Source organism: Accipiter gentilis, chromosome 23 (assembly GCF_929443795.1).
Source record: "Accipiter gentilis chromosome 23, bAccGen1.1, whole genome shotgun sequence".
Taxonomy (NCBI): Eukaryota; Metazoa; Chordata; class Aves; order Accipitriformes; family Accipitridae; genus Astur; species Astur gentilis.
In genome coordinates, this window is record NC_064902.1 from 6,550,408 (window position 1) to 6,568,100 (window position 17,693).

Here is a 17,693-nt window from a genome sequence, read left to right on the forward strand (position 1 = left end):
TTTTTTTCCTTGAGAGTAGATTGTGTAGAGAGATTTCTGGAGCTAAACCAGACAATCCAGTGATAACGAATCTTAATTATCTTAAGAAAGCTGCACTTAGGAGTCTGCCTTGGCTCTGCAGCTTGCACCTATATAACTACTTCTGTGCTGCAGATTGTTTTTCTTATAAAGTGAATGATGCTGAGGTGCTGTGAAAAGGCGAATTGAACATTGTGACGTTGGGTAAATATTAAACTAAAGAGGCTTTTTCATTCCAGGAGTTAGATATGTGTAACTTGTGGTTTGTTTGGGTTTTTTATCAGTCCACTTCCTCATGGCAAAATTGCTTGCGTTTCTTAAGTCTTGAGACACTGACGTTTTAAATACTGTCATTGGAATGTGTGTCCCCCCACTTGCAGCGAGTGTTGGCAACGTTTTGCTGAGAAAGCTGTGGTTCAGTCAGACGAAGTGAAAGATAATTAAATTATTTATAACTTCTGAGAATTTGATGCATCCTCAGAACTTTGCATTTTGTTCTGGTCTTGACTTTTTTACTGCGCTAATGAGCAAAATTAAGCCTTGTTAATTACACAGGATCACAAGGAAGAAGACAAAAACCTGTGTCTGTTGTGCTGAGTCTTATGGGTGTTGTTGAGAACACTACACTGAGGTGCAGAAGAAATAAAGTAGTTGCTTTGTGTGGTTTTAGTTGTAGTCCTGTCATTTAGCTGTTAACGTCTGCTGTTTTGGCCAGCAAATGTGCCTTTGACTTCTACTTCCAAATGCATAGGTGCGCTTGTCACTAAGTGCCACCTGTGTAAATGGTATTAGACTGCAACCACTCTAAACCAGAACACCAAACATTTTTTTAGTGCCCTGAGTTTTAGGCTGTGACTAGCATCCTCTTGTTGCAGACAGGCACTAAATGGGTGGTATTTGCTGTAGCATCACATACTGTGTAGTGCTTACAGGGCTATGGCATTATGTAAAAGCAGAGTATTTAAGGTCATTGAAATCAATGGTATTCCTCCTTTGGGTGTCAAGGGCATCTCTTTCACTGGTTTCTGCCTTTAAAAAGGAAAAGCACTCTTGGTCAGCCTGGCACCTAATCAGAGCAGGATTGCAACTTGTTTGATTGGGATCAGCAGAGAATTTCCTTGGTTTCTGCTATATGGTTGCACACTAAATAGTGGTGCACAGATCGGAATAACAGATGAGGTGTGCATTTTAAACTGTACGCATAGGGCTCTAATAAAGGCAATTTTGCTAGTTTTTGTACTTTCTTTGAGGAAATTTGCGTAAAAATGCAAGCGATGCCAGGCTTGCAGGCTGACTGCTTGGCAGTGGGAGGAGATGTCCCTTTTGCATGTTGCCTTAGTTGTGGTGTTCCAGTTTGCTGCTCAGTGAGAAGATCTGTTACAAGCTGACATAGGCAGCAGGGCTTATTTTAGAGAACTGTTGTCAGTGTAATCTGTGAAGCAGCCATTTAAGTGTGTTGCATGTTTCTTCATGGTAGCTTCCTAGCCCTTAGTTTTGCAAAATGGTGTTTTGCTCCAGTATAGGTTTGTCGTTACATTACCAAAAGACAAATGTTCTGTGAGAAGGCTAAATTTGTATGGCTCACCCCGGAAGAAGACAAAAAAAACCCAAACCAAAACCAAACCAAAACAAAAAGAGGTGATCTAGATATGTAATGTTAGTTGGTAAATTCTGTCCAGAATAGGTAGAAAAACCTGTTCCAGTTAGCACAGTTCCTTGCAGAGCAGGGAGACCTGAGGCCGTGTATAGAGCCTTTCTGTACAGATCCTGGTTTGTCTTTTCCAACTCTTATTTCACTGCTTACACTGGAAAATTGTTTAAAACTTGAGCTAGATATATCAGGTGAAGAACGTTTCAAACTGGCTTTGAAGAACAGTGTCTTCTCGTAAAGTTTCTAGGGGCTCAGGGATTTCTCTCATCTCATTATTTTGTTTTACTGTCCTGGAAACTAGAGACAAAGCTGTTAAGTTTAGTAAGCACTGTACTCTTTGCACTTCATAGACTTTGTTTCCCCAGAGCCTGCCTTCCTCCTCTTGGAGAGGGACTTCACAGGCCTGAACTTAGGACAAAGAGGAAAAGGGACAAGAAAACACTATCCTTATGGTTTATAGGCTTCTGTACAGAGGAGCTTACTCTGAGGGCTTTTATCAGTGTCCTTCTGGAGACGTGGACATGTTTGGGTGGATCTGTTTTAGTTTGCATTCAGTTCCATGTAACTTTAATTATACGGAGTAGTAGACTCTTTCATGGGTTTGAGGTTAGGTACGGTATTGCCTCCTCTTTCATGAAAAGTGGTGTATTTTTAATGGGTTTAGGTTTTTTTTTCTTTTCGATGTGCTTTTTAAGAAAGTGCATCTGTCTTTGCTAATCTGTTTGTTCTTTTTCCATGGGTTTACTATGCAGAGTAGCTGTGCCAGATTTGTGCAAGTGACTTTGTGGCATGGGACTTTGTCAATCCAAGGTTTGGGAATCTCGAGCAATCGCAGTGCTTTGTACAATGGTTTAGTTATGCCTTACGATATAACACTGAGATTTAGTCTTTTGGAGCGAATTGGCTCCTCTATCAAGACACTGAGGAATTCCCTTTGAAATAGGGGGTGGAGGGAGTTGGTGGTATCTTTGCGCCACTTTAATATCTTTTTTTCTTCTTAGGCAGTTCCTTGTAGCTGTGATAGATTCATGCAAGGTATTCATAGTTTTGTGCCATTAAAATGTTCAAAAACTTGTCATTTGAAAGGAAATGCCTCAAGGTTTTCAGTTTATACATATAACTCCTTTAACTTCCTACAGTGTTTTGTTTTTTTATTAAACACTCTGCCTTTGATTAAGAGTATTTCTGTACATGTATCTGTATATCAGATTTTTGTACTTGATTGCGTAGAATACTTGTGCTTTATTCCTAGTAACCATCAAAGAACAGTCAAAATGAGCTCTGTTTCAAGATTTTTGTGTTAATATTTAAAGGAGAAATAATAAATATGAGTATTAAGCTGCATCTGTCATACTTGTTTCGCTCAAAACCGAGAAAAGGTTGAGCAGTGTTGAGGTCTTTTCTTAAAGATTTAAAAATTATCTAAAAATTGTGTACACCTAGCTTTTCCTTTCAATGCAAGCACTGAACTGAGGTACATATGGGCATAAGATGTCAGTGTCCTTTTTTGGTATTGTTTTTGTATGTCTTAAAACATGTATGCAAATACATAAGTTTCTTGTCTTCTGCCTGTATACAACTTGTATGTCCAGCATTGCACTACCACTCACTGGCCCTTCCAAAATTCAGCACAGCTTAAGAAACCTGGTTAGGTCCACCGGTACACCTTAAGAAACCCACTGAAATAGTGAGAGACAATGCATGAGCTGCTTGAACGGTCACTTCCTCAGAGAGCACACAGATTGTAGTTTTCCATCGCAATATCAGCCTTTGCTTTGTGGCAATGTTAATGGTAATCCCAGTTTTCTGCTTTTCTGTTTCAGTATGTATGACCAATTGCCCTACTCTGATTGTCATGGTGGGTCTCCCAGCAAGAGGAAAAACCTACATCTCGAAGAAGCTGACACGCTATTTAAATTGGATTGGAGTGCCTACAAAAGGTGATGGATTTACTTTTGTTTACCTCAGAAGGACAGGGCAGATGTTAGGTGTTCCATAAACGTAATTCCCAGTAATTTTGTTGCCAAGTTTCACTACATAAAATCTTTCTGCTTAGTTAACTTTTAAGCAATAGCATATACAGGCTGTCTCTTCCATTTAGATGTTAATTAGTCAAATTCTGGTGACTGTTCATTTACCTCCTTGTTCTGCCAGGTGCCTAAATCAACTTTTTGCCCTTGTCCTTTAACACTTTGGTTCTTCAGCTGTCCTTTCCCCCCTGCCCCCCCTTTCTTTATGTGGATGAAAGGCAATCTCCTTTACAAGCAGGCGAGCAGTCAGCACTTCTGGGCTGCATCAAAAGAAGCGCGACCAGCAGGTCGAGGGAAGTGATTCTCCCCCTCCGCTCTCGTGAGACCCCACCTGCAGTACTGTGTTCAGCTCTGGGGTCCTCAGTATAAGAACGACATGGACCTGCTTGAGCGGGTCCAGAGGAGGGCCACAAAGATGGTCAGAGGGCTGGAGCACCTCCCCTGTAAGGACAGGCTGAGAGAGCTGGGGTCGTTCAGTCTGGAGAAGAGAAGGCTCCGGGGACACCTTATAGCAGCCTTCCAGTACCTAAAGGAGGCGTATAGGAAAGATGGGGAGGGACTCTTTAACAGGGAGTGTAGTGATAGGACGGGGGGTAGTGGTTTTAAACTGAAAGGGGGTAGATTTAGATTAGATACTAGAAAAAAATTCTTTATTGTGAGGGTGGCGAGACACTGGAACAGGTTTCCCAGAGAGGCTGTGGATGCCCCATCCCTGGAAGTCTTTGAGGCCAGGTTGGATGGAGCTTTGAGCAACGTGGCCTAGTGGAAAGTGTCCCTGCCCATGGCAGGGCATTGGAACTAGATGGTCTTTAAGGTCCCTTCCAACCAAAACCATGCTATAATTCTATGGAAGTTCTGACTTCTCCGTCGTCTTTTCTCAGTGAACTTTGTGCAACGTGTAATTCTCTGTGTAACTGTTCAACTGCATTTGTGGAATGAGTTACAGCTCTTTGAATATTAAGAGCCCAAGGAACTGAAGCAGCCACTTGCTATCACTCTCTTAAGGACTTTATATGTGTGTTTAGTGTGGGGAAACAATGGCTTGGGTTTGCTATGTCATGGACCTGCCTGTCCTACCTCATTCCCAAGCTTCTGTGGTATCTTGTGGGCCCAGATTGACAAGTAAACAAGACCTAAGTCCATTTGAGGTTCTGAGCAGCCATCTCCCCTGCTGCCTTCTCTATCTCTAGAAAAAAAGGTAGCGTTCTGTGATTCTGTCTGGTGCAGTAATAGTAGCTTTATAGTTATGACTAGTTAATAATTTAAATAACATTAAACATATTAGATCATACTAAAGTATAGACTTTTGGCTGGATATTCAGAGATGTATTTCCTAGTAGCTCTAAGAAGTCAAAATGAGGAGTTCCAGCCTAAATTTAAACTGCCTTTTGATTCTAGGGGATAGCTTTTTGAGTTGGTGTTTTCTTAAGCTCTTAGAAACTTGTCTGATACACCTTATTTAGGTGAGATGTTATGGAGGATACGTTATATTGAGTATGAGAGCTTATAGGATTTAAATTATAACTTGAGTTTTGACTGTTTTCACGCAGTAAAACCCTTCTGATGAGCAGTATCAGATGTTTAGAAACTTCAGTTTTATCCGTTGGGCTGAAACAGAATAACAGTCTAAATAGGTTAGCTTATATCCAAGCTGATAAAATGGGATATAACTATGCTTGTATGTTAGATACACATCTAACATACATTTCTGTAGATACGTATGTCATCGTTTTGAGCATTTTACCATGTGAACTTTGAAAAGCAGAAACATGGTATTGGACAGCAAACAAGATACTGTCCACATCTGGCTCATGCTTGGTTGAATATATCCCAAATACAGTAAGGTAGATAGGGGTGGTCTCCCTCAGTTATAGGAAAAGTTCCATGGGCAACCATGAGCAGCACATCAAAAAATACATGCACTTGTGCTTAATAAAAAAATGGAGCATTGCTGCCTAATTTCACAAAAATATACAACATAAAGTTACCATATGAGCTTCCATCCTAGGTTGCTGGTTATGGTTTGTTATTGCTAGAAAGGGTGACTTGGGATTTTCTTGGAAAACCACGGACCCTTTCTGTTGTTGGTGTCATCAGTGGTGCAGCTTTACTGAAGCTGAAATAAATTTAAAATACTCATTGAGGGAATGGATGACATGTTACCTAATGCTTCCAGTTGATTGGGACTGAATTGATATGTGATAAGTATCAAGTAGCTCTAACATCTGTTACCCTTTGGCTCTTAATGCCTTAAAATTAGTGTGTGCTTAAATATATTGTGTGCTTATTCTCCAAAACAGATGGTTAAAATTATTAAACCAGAGACAAGATAAATGCCATGTTTTCATGTAACGTACATTAAGCAAGCTGGAGAGTTCAAGAAAAGAAGGTGGAGGTAAATAGCCCAGGGTTGATGTTAGTTGAATCATTTCAGCCATCAGTTCTGTGTTTTCTTTTATTCTTTCCAAAATCCTCTGTCATGTAGAATGTGAAATGGTTAAAAATACAAAGGACTTTTGTCTGGGCTTTTTGAAGGAAATGAGGTCAATTAGATGCTTGAATAGAATTGTGTTGCAATGTGGTTTTTAGATGCTAAACTTTGGGAAGCTTATTTGAATAGTTCTGGCTGTGTGGTAGTTGAGATACCAGTTAGCGTTGTGAAACTTTTCCATAGGGGTGGATGCTAATAATGAAGGCTAATGATTGTCCCACTAGACAGCACTTTTTCCTTTGCTGTGCATGTCCCTCTTTCAGTAACTATTCTTTCTTAAGAAATGAATTATTTTTTATTTTTAAAGGGCTATTGCCTGACAACACTGGCCATCTGAACTTCTTGCTTCTTCTGTTTTTCTTACAAGGAACCACCTTTCCATGTAGCCAGTACGGCCAGTGCTCATTAAACCTGTCACAGAATAACCTGGATTGTACTATAATCTGTGTCATACAGTTGACCACAGAAAAATTACATCAACGTTGTTGAATTCAAACAAGACTTGACTTTTGGGGGGATGAACAATATTTATTTCTTTATCCTCTGCCCCCAATCCCAACAGTAATCTATATATAGCAGCTGATGGTTGAGCTCTTTTATCCTATATCTTTTTTTCTTAATTACAACTCAGCAATTGTGTCTGTTACTTCTTTTCCTCTTTCCAGAAATGAAGTCTGGCAAGTATTTATAATCTCGGCAGCTTCTCAAACATAATACTTCAGTTTGTTCTAACGTTAAAAAAAAATGCAGTTCAACAGAGAAAACCTATAGGTCAGAAACAAGTTAAACATTAATTGCACTTCAGAGACCTACTTTCAGAACTGTCGAATGAAGTTAACTAGGGTACAGTGTCATTGTCTGCTGTGTGGCAGAACAGAACTGCCTTGCCCTAATCCCATATCTGATGTTGTGACAGGTGTATAGCCATAGACCTTATGGACCTTTGCCCAGATAAGGACATTGTTGAGAGATCACAGTAAGATTATGTTCAGTACTTATGCTGATTTTTTTTAATGGTGTTTTTTTAAATTTTTTTTTAATGTTTTTTTAACAATTTAAGCATTTTTTTTAAATAAATGGAACAGGGGTTGTGAAATAATATGTACTGATCCTTAAGGAATAGAAATATTTGAGCAGAATTATGGAAAAAATGTTTCCACAACTTGAATTTTAAGTTTTGCTTATCAAAAGCAAGATCAGTTAGTTCTATTTAGAACTCTTCCTTGCTTAAATAAGAGCTGGAAGTTTTGGGAGGTGCTGTCAGAATACTGTTTCACTGCACATATACACAGAAGAAAAAGCTAGATTATTAGTAGTCCTTTGTAGACTACTGAAACAGATTTCCAACTACCCCTGCAAAGGAGGAAAAGAGTTTCTTTTTGTTGTTCAGGCAAACTGGCAGGCAGGGGCATGGCAATACGGCCCCGTGACTCCATTGAAGCTACCTACAGCCCAAATGTTCTTTTGCCATTTCTGTGATTTGTTGTCTTTTTATTTAAAAACAAACAAATCCCTCAAAACACAACAAGTATTATATGCTGACTTCGTACATGCTAAATTATTTTATCCTCGCAGGTAGTTTGGTTTCAAAGCTGTCATAACTTTTGTCCTTTTTACGTGAATATCATTAGTTCCCACTAATACTGGTTTCTTCTTGGCAGAATTTAATGTTGGTCAGTATCGTCGAGATTTGGTGAAAAAGTATAAATCTTTTGAATTCTTCCTGCCTGACAATGAAGAAGGCTTGAAAATCAGGAAGTAAGTTTTGAATGTGTTTGGCTACACGATGCTAATTGTATTAAAATGGTACCCTGTGTAATTTGCTTAGAGTCTACTTTAAGTTGCATTTTTTGTATGCTCAAGAAGACGCTTAAGAGACTGCAGTATAAAATGACAACGGAAAGAAATTCTAGAAAAGGTGGAAAAGTGATTTGTTTAGGCTGCTTAAAATTTAGGGTATTTTTTTCTTAATTGCTTCATCTCCAGGGTTAAAAATGCAGAGAAGGTAAATACTTGATTCCTTTTCACCTTTCACTAGGCTGTGACTGCTGCTATTCCTGCAGATATTCCAGGTTATTTTCACTCAAATCAAAGCAGTTTTAACAAATAGTTACTATTTTTCTTACCTTTCTGTAAGGTTTCAGCTAATAGATGTAACTCTTACTGCTGTCTAATTCCTAAAATGCCACTTTAGAGCTTTTGTGTGGATCGTAAAGGAGAAAAAAACCCCACATAACTGCTTTTCTTTTTGGTCTACATACTGGAATTTTTCACCTGGAGTACTTTGAACATGTTTGTTCTTATCTGTTCAAATGAGCAGGAATGAAACACTATTGTTCTTTCCCTGAAATTGTCTATTTGGCCACCATGCAGGTGCTTCATGCAGTCAGTTAGTGCACTGCCTCGAAAACTGCCATGTTTTGCTAATGGTATGCAAAGCAATATAACCACCAGTGTGAACATCTGTGCCTAGAAGAAGCACTTGAGACTCCCCCTTGCCTTGAAAGAGGCTGTGCTTTAATGTAGAGGAAAGACCTTGAGAAGAAAGGGTAGATGATGAGAAGGTCAGAGCAAGAGGGAGCTGCCTCTTTCTTACAGAAGATAAAATGGGAAGGTCTTTTGGTTTTCTTCACCATTTGTTGTCTTTTTTAGTATGTTCAGGAAAACATTTAAGAGTGTGCAGTAGGAAATGAAAAGGAACAGAAATTTTAGCAGAATGGAAATGTTATTTGCTTAGGCTACTTAGAGTATTTTGTTCTTAATTGCTTCAGCTCAAGCATCAAAAATGTCTGGACTTTCCTACTGTCTGGACTTCCTTTTGTGGCTGTCCCTCTGTCCTCTCTCTCTTACCTTTCCCCTTCAGCAGCAGATGAGTATTGCTCATGTCAAAGGAGAACAACCTGCATAAGAACCTCCTAATCCTTTGGGTCCAAAGAGTAGATATGAGGTGCATTAGCCTTGCAAGCCCCTGCCGTTTGCTTAGAGGTAGAGCCAAACCTTTTAACGTGCCTCTGTGTCACCTATTAGACTAAATGGTGGGGAATATAATATGAAATGGGCTGTGTGAGCTAATCTGCCTAGTTAGCAATGAGTAAAGAGGGTTTATATTTATTTAGTGAAGACTTGACTGATGAATCTCAGTTCCTGACATCTATAAACAATGCTAATGTGGAAATACTGTCAGGATTGAAATGCCTTCTTTTTTTCTTTTAAGATAAAGCTCTGCAGCAGAATATGGTAAATGTAAGAGAAGAGTTACATGTTTCAGTCTGGAAGTCAAAATAGAGCAGTAATTCATAGAAAGGCTGTTGAAATGGACAGGGTCTTATGTTGGTACTGCAAAAAGACTGTATTACTGGAAATAAATGGGGCTGTGTTCTACTAATGAGTAAATCGTGTACAATGTTGATGTTGCCCTCCAGTATTATTTATGTGTTAGAAATCATAACGGACTTGGAAGATAATACTAATACTGGGGAAATAGGAAAGTTGCAAATGAATTTATTCTTGTCCAGATTTAACACAAGCGTAAAGTATGTGGGGGTGGGTTTTTTTTGGTGTTGTGTCCTCAACTGTCTCCAGTGCTAATTACATTGTGTTGGTGACTACAGTGGGATGTTATTTTCACCTCTGTCCCTAATGCTTGGTGCTAACTTTGTTTTACTCTCTGTTTTAACTTTTTTTTTTGACATAAGCAATTTTTACACAATAGTTCAAAAGAGAAGTAGATTACTGAAAAACAGTTGTCTATCCTCTTTAATTTAGGGCCTCAAGATAAAAGCCTTAAGTTGATTTATTTTTTCCTCTTTGAGAATCAAATTAAGAAGCAAATATCTATGAATAGGTAATTGGGAAAAGAATACAGTTGCAGGGATGATTCAGTGATGTTACTTTAGATCAGTGAAAGTTTATCCTGGTCAGCAAAATTGACGGGTATTCTGTGGTGATGTATAGTTGTATCATTTGCACAGAGGAGCACTGGACTGGTAGTTTTTTTAGGCAGATGGCCATGACCACATTTCCTTAGTATAGCTTGGTTGACCTCTGTTGGGTTTTCCCATGTTTGGGGGGGGGGGGAGGTGGGGGTGGGTGGTGTGATTAAAAAATATGTGTTTTTGAGAGAGATTATCTAACATTTGCAGGGCACTTTGATCAAAACGCACAAGTGCCTTATTAAAGCGACTTTCAACTAGCATTTGAGTTTTACTCTCTTTTCATTTTTAAGACAGTGTGCCTTAGCAGCGCTGAATGACGTCCGACAGTACCTCAGTGAGGAAAATGGGCACGTGGCTGTAAGTTTCTTGTTGAAGATACATTCTTGAGATGCTTCCCTACAAAACAGTGTGTGTCTGCTGGATAATATACAGCCCGAGTAATCTCTTCAGTATATCAGACTTTTTTTCTTTGGGATTTGTATGTTGGATCTGCCTTGTTGCTGCCGTGAAAGGAGCACTTAAGTTCAAGATGATGATGCCATATTGAGCAGCCACCTTTGTAATTTGAGGGATTAACTGAGAAGAGAGTAACGCTGAGAAAAATGTCCCCCTTCTCTCCACATTATATAATGTACTGTTAAATACATCTGTTGTTTTGGCCGCACTTGTGCTTCTATTTGATAGTCTAGTGTTTCAAGTGAAAGGTAAAGACTTACTGAACAAAAAGCATCCTGGGTGTTGCTTGGCAGTTGTGTTACTGACATGAGAAATCTCTGAAGAAAGCAGGAGAAACTCAAATTGCTGCATATCTGAGTATTTAATATCGGGATGCAAAACATCAGCTGTTCAACTATTGATATTGAGTATTCACATTAATTTGCATAACACTGTTTTTCTTAAGACTACAGACATGATTCTCTGTTGTTTTCATTAACTAATCGGGGAAAACCATTAACTATAATTTTAAGTTCTGCTGGGGACATGAGGTAAACTTTACACTTTGGCAAACTTCATACTTTGGTAAAATACTGGTGTGTTCAGAGCTAAAATTAAGTTCTTAGAGAAATGGCTGCATATATCTTGTAATTCATGGGCAGGATTTACAAGTCTTGCAGATCTTCTGCCCTTAGAAGTTTTACACTTGCATTTTTTAATAGCGTGTTGATTGCAGCATCTTTTTTTGTGTGGTGTAAGTTCACAAAAACCCCCTATGCATTAATATTTAATGCTGATGTGGTCCAGGAGGAAGATTCTGTCCTGTATTATGTGTTAGGCTTAAATTCTGGTTGCTTCTTCCAAATACAGTGTTCTGCTAGTAGTGCTTTCAAAATATTACTCTTTTTTTAGTATTTCGAAAATCATGTGTGTAAAGTAGAAATGTCTTTTGTTTCTTGTTGAGCGTGTTGAGGTAGTGGGGTAGAGGGAAGGGGAAGTGTTTTCATTGCTTTCCTTCACATTGAGGGACTTTGAACCCTTATTTTTGTTGTTACTAATGCAGTGCTTTTCACAGGCTATGATGCTGGTTTTAATTCTTCTCTCTCTGTTCCCTGTAATTATTCCTAGGTCTTTGATGCTACCAACACAACTCGGGAACGTAGAGAAACTATTTACAAATTTGGTGAAGAAAATGGATATAAGGTGAGTCAAAAGCAAAGGAGTTCTGAACTAATGATAGTTTTGCTCTTATCTGCTACTCTGAATTAAAAGGTGCACTAGCGTAAGCCACATCCTTCCTAGCTGTTTAGTCAACAGTGCATTTTGTGTAGTCAAGCATTGTTTATGATTAAAAGTCACCCAGTCCTCATTTTTCTCATCTTTAGTGTTTGTACTGTTTGTAGCTAATATCTTTTATGCTATGGCTTCAATTCTGTCACCCTGGACCTGTAGTTCTGAGTGTACTCTCAGCAAGAACTGTTTAAAATATGGTTCTTAGTGCAGTTCAGGTTTTTGGTGCGGAAACACGTAGGGAATTCTGTGTTGGTTCTGTACAAACCAAAAACATTCTGTGGTTTTATGCCTTCCGTCCAGGATTGTTTTGCATTTAGCTGTTCTCCAGTAATCTTTCATTTCCTCTAAAGTTGCATCTCCATAAACGTTTGAGACAGCAAAACACAAACCTCTTTTAAAGTGAGACTGCTCCATTGATTGAAAGGGTTCTAAATTATTATTTCAGAAGCATTAGCTACTGTTTGTGTGGCTGAATTTGCATCCTCTGCATTTATTTCTTCCTCCCATCCTAAATTTTTCTCACTGCAAAATTTTTCCACTTACAAGCATTGTTGGGGAAAGGAGTATAGAGCATGATGCTCCTAGGAATCGTAAGTCAACAATTTCTGATGAGAGGGTCTGGAGAAATCTTCAGAGTAAACGGAGGGAAGTTTAACGCGTGGCTCTGTTAAAAAGGGTTACCGTGGAAGCGGGCAACTTGCTGCTCATGTGTGTTAGTCTCCAGAGGCATTCTAATGCATCTTTCTTCTTCCTTCCTTCTGTGGATGTGATTTCCTATTTGGACCGAAGACTTTTTTTGTTGAGTCAGTATGTGTAGATCCAGAGGTCATTGCTGCAAACATTGTGGTGAGTATAGGAAAGTTTGCTTTAACTGCTTTGAGTCAAGAGGTTTAAAGTAGCTCAATATTTTTATAACTGTTATAAGAACTTCCAATAGCAAAAAAACATTAGCTCCCATTAATGGAACACTTTTAATTTATTTTCCTGTCCAGGTGTATACTAAGAAGTCTATAGCTCTTTTTGCTTTACATGTATTCTAATTAACTTCCAGAAAATAAGTTTTTGTGTTGTTCTCCCCCTTCCTATTCCTTTAAACTTGCATTAAAAAGGGAAAGAAACTTACGTACTACTCTCCTGGTTTTATTTCAAACAGCAAGTGAAGCTGGGTAGTCCTGACTATGTTGATTGTAGTAATGATGAAGCAACAGAAGACTTCATGAAAAGAATAGAGTGCTACAAGAACTCGTATGAGACATTAGATGAAACTCTTGACAAGTAAGTGATGAAATAATACTGTGATCACAACTGGGTTATTTTAAGATGTTTCCTTAGGGGATGGAGCATCCTGTGTCAGGAATTAGGGCTTTCTAGTCTTGTTTTTCTAATGGCTTGAGCTCTCGTTCCTTTGGTAAATTAGAGAGAGTTGACTCTGCTTGCTTGCTTGAGGAAAATTGGCTAACGACTCTACTCTGGCACAGTATTCTTTTTGATTTTCCCTCTTGGAGAATAGTATGATTCTTCTGGGATAGAACCAGCATTTAGAAATTATTCCAGACTTGCTGTAGTGGTTGGTTGGTACTTTTTTTTTTTTTTTTTTTTAGTATGTAGAGGAGACCCCAGTGATTTGTAAGCATAACTTCATTTGTTGACATGACTAAGATGAATTTTGAACATGTAAGTCTTAAAAATGTGACTTCTAAATTTATTTATTTGTGCTTGCAAATTATCCTGCAGATGCAGGGCTGTGAGAAACTTTCTTAGCTAGATTATTTGCCCTCATGCCAAAGAAAGCATTCATCTGGTTTTTTCATTCACTTTCAACACTTGAAAGTAAGGTAGGGGTGAACCATGTGAAGAGGAGCACTGTTTCTCTTGCTACAGTCCAGGATTTCAGTGTGGGATTTTGAGCTGCATGTGTACCAGATGCTCCTGGTTTGTTTCAGGACCAGTGCTATAGAGAAGGCTGAGCTGCATTTTAATGTAATCGACTGTAAGCAGAGTGAAGCTGGTTCAGTCAGAGCAGTTCATGCATGTAATTTCTGTTATGGACCTAATGGTTGTGCCTGTGTGAAATAGCGCTATCAGAGATGAGGTGATGCTGCTTGCTTCTCATCACCCCCATTTAGTTTTATTGTAAGTTTTCGTGTTTTATTGTGGTGTGATGTCTCGAAAGCATCACTAGAAACCAATAGTGGTTATTTTCAGCTTATCAGACTTTTTTCCTCCTTTAAACTAGATGCTACTCTGAAATTATAGCTCAGACAAGAAAGGATAAGCATTGAAAATTGAAATTATAACCTGCCTGATGCTGAGAAAAGGTAGTGGTGGGGTAGATTAAGTACTGTTAATAAATAGTTGTTGATAGAGATGTTGAGAAAAGTCTTGCTTCAGGCTAGTCACTCGTCCTTCTGATGCTGTAGTTTTTCTGTAGGAGTTAACTGAGATGGGTAAATAGTGACCATTTTGGCCCCTGGGTGCAATCAGACAATACTTGCTGTGGGGGGAGTGTTTGTAACCTGCAGAAAAATAACTAGTATTGTAAAATATCTTATTGAAGCTACCACAGTTGAATGACTCCACTGAATTTTTCCTTTCAGTGGGAGGGCTGTATTTTTGCAAGAGTAGGATCTAGATTTGAGGGACAAAGTGCAAGTAAAGGGAAGAGAAAAGGAAGTGATCTGAACACCTTACATGTGAAAGGAATAGAGTTCAGCCTGTACCTTTGGAGTATTGCATTGTTTCTTAGGACTAATGCATATTCCATGAGTAATTGAATTTGGTGTGTTGCCCCTTTGTTTTATAACGAGAGAGAAGGTGGGAAGATTGTGGTACATGCTAATAGAAACTATGTGGAATCTTACATATTTTTTTGTTTTCTTGTCAAAGGGATCTTTCCTATATTAAAATTATGGATGTTGGAAGGAGTTACCTTGTGAACAGAGTAATGGATCACATTCAGAGCCGAATTGTCTACTACCTCATGAATATCCATGTGACTCCTCGGTCAATCTACCTCTGTCGACATGGAGAAAGTGAACTCAATCTCAAAGGGAGAATAGGAGGAGATCCTGGACTGTCTGTCAGGGGGAAAGAAGTATGTACCTCCTGAACAAGTGTAGCTGGGTTTTGTGTGTATCTATGCATGTGTGCAGTTTGTGCTGTGTAATTAGAGCTTTCTTTCTCTACACGCTTTTCCTCTTAACATGTTTAAGAAGGATTTTTTTAGTTGCTTATGTGGGTAGTGGAAACTGGATGGACACACTTTGTGTATTGTGATTCGCTATGTGCTCTTTTATCTGTCTGTCATTCTGTTGGTTGAAATTCGTTTTTATCCTGCAGCACAAAGCAGTTGTCAAGGGCTTTATTTTTTAACTGTATTCTTGTAAAATTCTGACTTGTTGGATAATTGGGAAGGTTCACGGGTTGAAGCTGGAAGGAAAATTCCAGGAGGTAAAGATAGGAACTGCAGACAACTTGTATCTTCCTTAAACTCCTTTCCTTACCTCTCCTGTCCCTCTTGGCTTAACGGAATGTGTTGTATTTCTTAGGAAAAACTTTGACAGACCCTTTTGGAAAAGTTATAATGAGTTTATGGAGGCTAGAGCCTGCATGTTCCAAACTGAACACAGTGCGGTGGCTCCAAGCCCTCATCCAGTGTCTCATGGTTTTTCTTTCAGTTTGCCAAAAGCTTGGCACAATTTATTAATGAGCAAAATATCAAAGATCTGAAAGTTTGGACGAGCCAGATGAAAAGGACAATTCAGACTGCTGAAGCCTTGGGAGTGCCTTATGAGCAGTGGAAGGTTTTGAATGAGATAGATGCAGTAAGTTCTTTTCTAAATGTCTAATAAGTTGCTTTGCTAGGGATGAAGGAAGTACTTAATTTTGTAATGATATGCCTTTTATGGGATAGAAAGTCATTTAAGCTGGTTCTAGGGGCTGGAAAAGAGTTGATTAATTCCTGTTAACAAGGCTAAATGTTTTATTAAATTTTGCCGTAATTAATTTGGTCTTGGTTTGTCTTTCCCAATAAAACATTCCCCTGTAGAAACCACAATGCTATGAAATTTTTGGTAGCTGGGGGTTGGAAAGAAATTTTGGTAGCTGGGGGTTGCTAGTTGCTGCTTTCCAGCTCTAACTGTTAAGATACATAAGCAGGTGCAATAGATAAAATGCGACCTTGCTCAGTGACCTTGCTTGCCGGCATGTTACTTCACTTATACAGGGATTTAGCGATTCCTTCTAGCCACATCTGAGTCCAGCTGAGTGTCCTGTTCATCATGCATAACAATTTTGTCTTTAAGTATCAGAGTGACGAAATACAATTTTTAAAAGGTTATTTATATATGGTTTTATTTAAGAATGATAATCTGGTTTGTGCACTGCTGGAAATACTTGCTTTTTAATTATTTTTATTACCTATAGGGAGTGTGTGAAGAAATGACATATGAGGAAATACAGGAAAATTACCCGCTTGAATTTGCACTGAGAGACCAAGACAAATACAGATACAGATACCCTAAAGGAGAGGTGGGCTATTTTTTCTCTCTTAAGGTGAAGGGCTTCCTTGTTGTCTTGAATACATGCATGCGGGCTTTAGGAAGGAAAAAAAATATTAAATTAATAAAAAGTTGTTCCTTTCTCCAGGGGAAAGCACATAAGAGCTTGCAAGGGTTGAGCCCAGACCATTTAATTTGATTCAGGGCTTGAAAAATAAAACAGTAGATTTAGAAAAACAGCTGAGAGCTGTGATCTTGTGGGCATCGTTTCTATGCTGGTCCTGCAGTGATAAACCAGGAAGAATGATTGCAAGGCTTCAAACTATTGCATATGCAAACATACTGCCAAGATCGCCTTTTTCTATTCATCCTTGCTGTAGATAATGGCTGTTTTGCATGCAGTTCTGGCTGAAGTGCTAGGGAAATCTGTAGCCACATTGGTCTTTCACTTTAATAAACTCCTTGTCTCTGGGAAAATAACTTGCTGACAGCTTTTCTAAAGCAAACCCATTACAGTGCGGCAATTACCAGATGGTCACACGGCCTGTCTGTGGGTGCTAAAGGCTTAGGATTCAGGGCAGCAGGATGGAGGAGTAATTGGACCAGCTGCTCAGCTGTTTGTGTCATGAGGAAGCCGAGCAGCGTTGTGGTTGTCTTTCCTCAGCAGTCAAGAGTAATCACTGTGCGAAGAGCAGCTTGTGATAAGAGCAGTGTTCTTGCAGGTGTGACCCCTGTCCTACTAATGAGGCAGTCACAAAGCTGTAAAGTTCTCCTAATCCATTTGACCGAGGAGTGTTTGTTTTTCAAACTGATGCCATCTTCTAGGATGGTAACAGGGTTTCAAACTCCCTCATTGCCTTGCGGTGATGAGTTGATCTCAGTCGTTTGTCAAAGGCAGTTTCTGTCATCGGTTACAGTCCCAGGGGTTTGGACAACCTCGCTGGAGACCACTGCGTTTCTTTTGCCAAGGTCTGAATCAGCAGTGCCACTTTCCAACCAGGCAGCCCCCATGCCTGCCCTGGGACCAGGGCAAAGGCTTTCTGCTGTGGTCACTGCCTGCCCTTCTGGGTGATGTGCTGTGTTCTCCGCATGTGAGATGCGTGACGCGTTTTGGAAGTATTGTCTTTGCTGTGCATGTGAAAATTAACTTATGCAAGTGTGGAAATCCTGCTGTTTACCTGCAGCAGCAGATCCACTGTGTGCGTGCTGTGCAGGATGTGTTGCAAGAGAAATCCAGCCTCCTTGCTTTGTGACTTTTGATGGGATAGTGGCTGCCATCGCCAGGCCAGTTCATCAAGCCCATAGTTCATTTTCAAAGGGCAGCCTGAACCTTGTGAACTC

At 39.3% G+C, this 17,693-nt stretch overlaps 1 protein-coding gene across 8 annotated transcripts in view; it reads left to right on the top strand.

Annotated features, from left to right (window-relative positions):
- LOC126049846 (6-phosphofructo-2-kinase/fructose-2,6-bisphosphatase 4) overlaps positions 1-17,693 on the top strand; it is a 53,329-nt gene that overhangs the window by 20,293 nt on the left and 15,343 nt on the right. For 7 of the 8 annotated variants that reach the window (XM_049826911.1, XM_049826912.1, XM_049826909.1 and 4 more), the window contains exons 2-10: positions 3,493-3,609; positions 7,852-7,948; positions 10,416-10,482; positions 11,689-11,763; positions 12,643-12,699; positions 13,007-13,128; positions 14,740-14,947; positions 15,531-15,677; positions 16,279-16,383. In XM_049826911.1, the coding sequence (XP_049682868.1) occupies positions 3,493-3,609; positions 7,852-7,948; positions 10,416-10,482; positions 11,689-11,763; positions 12,643-12,699; positions 13,007-13,128; positions 14,740-14,947; positions 15,531-15,677; positions 16,279-16,383 (995 nt within the window). Of the gene's footprint in view, positions 1-2,682; positions 2,705-3,492; positions 3,610-7,851; positions 7,949-10,415; positions 10,483-11,688; positions 11,764-12,642; positions 12,700-13,006; positions 13,129-14,739; positions 14,948-15,530; positions 15,678-16,278; positions 16,384-17,693 lie in introns of those variants that run through there. The other variant, XM_049826913.1, reaches the window with a different exon arrangement.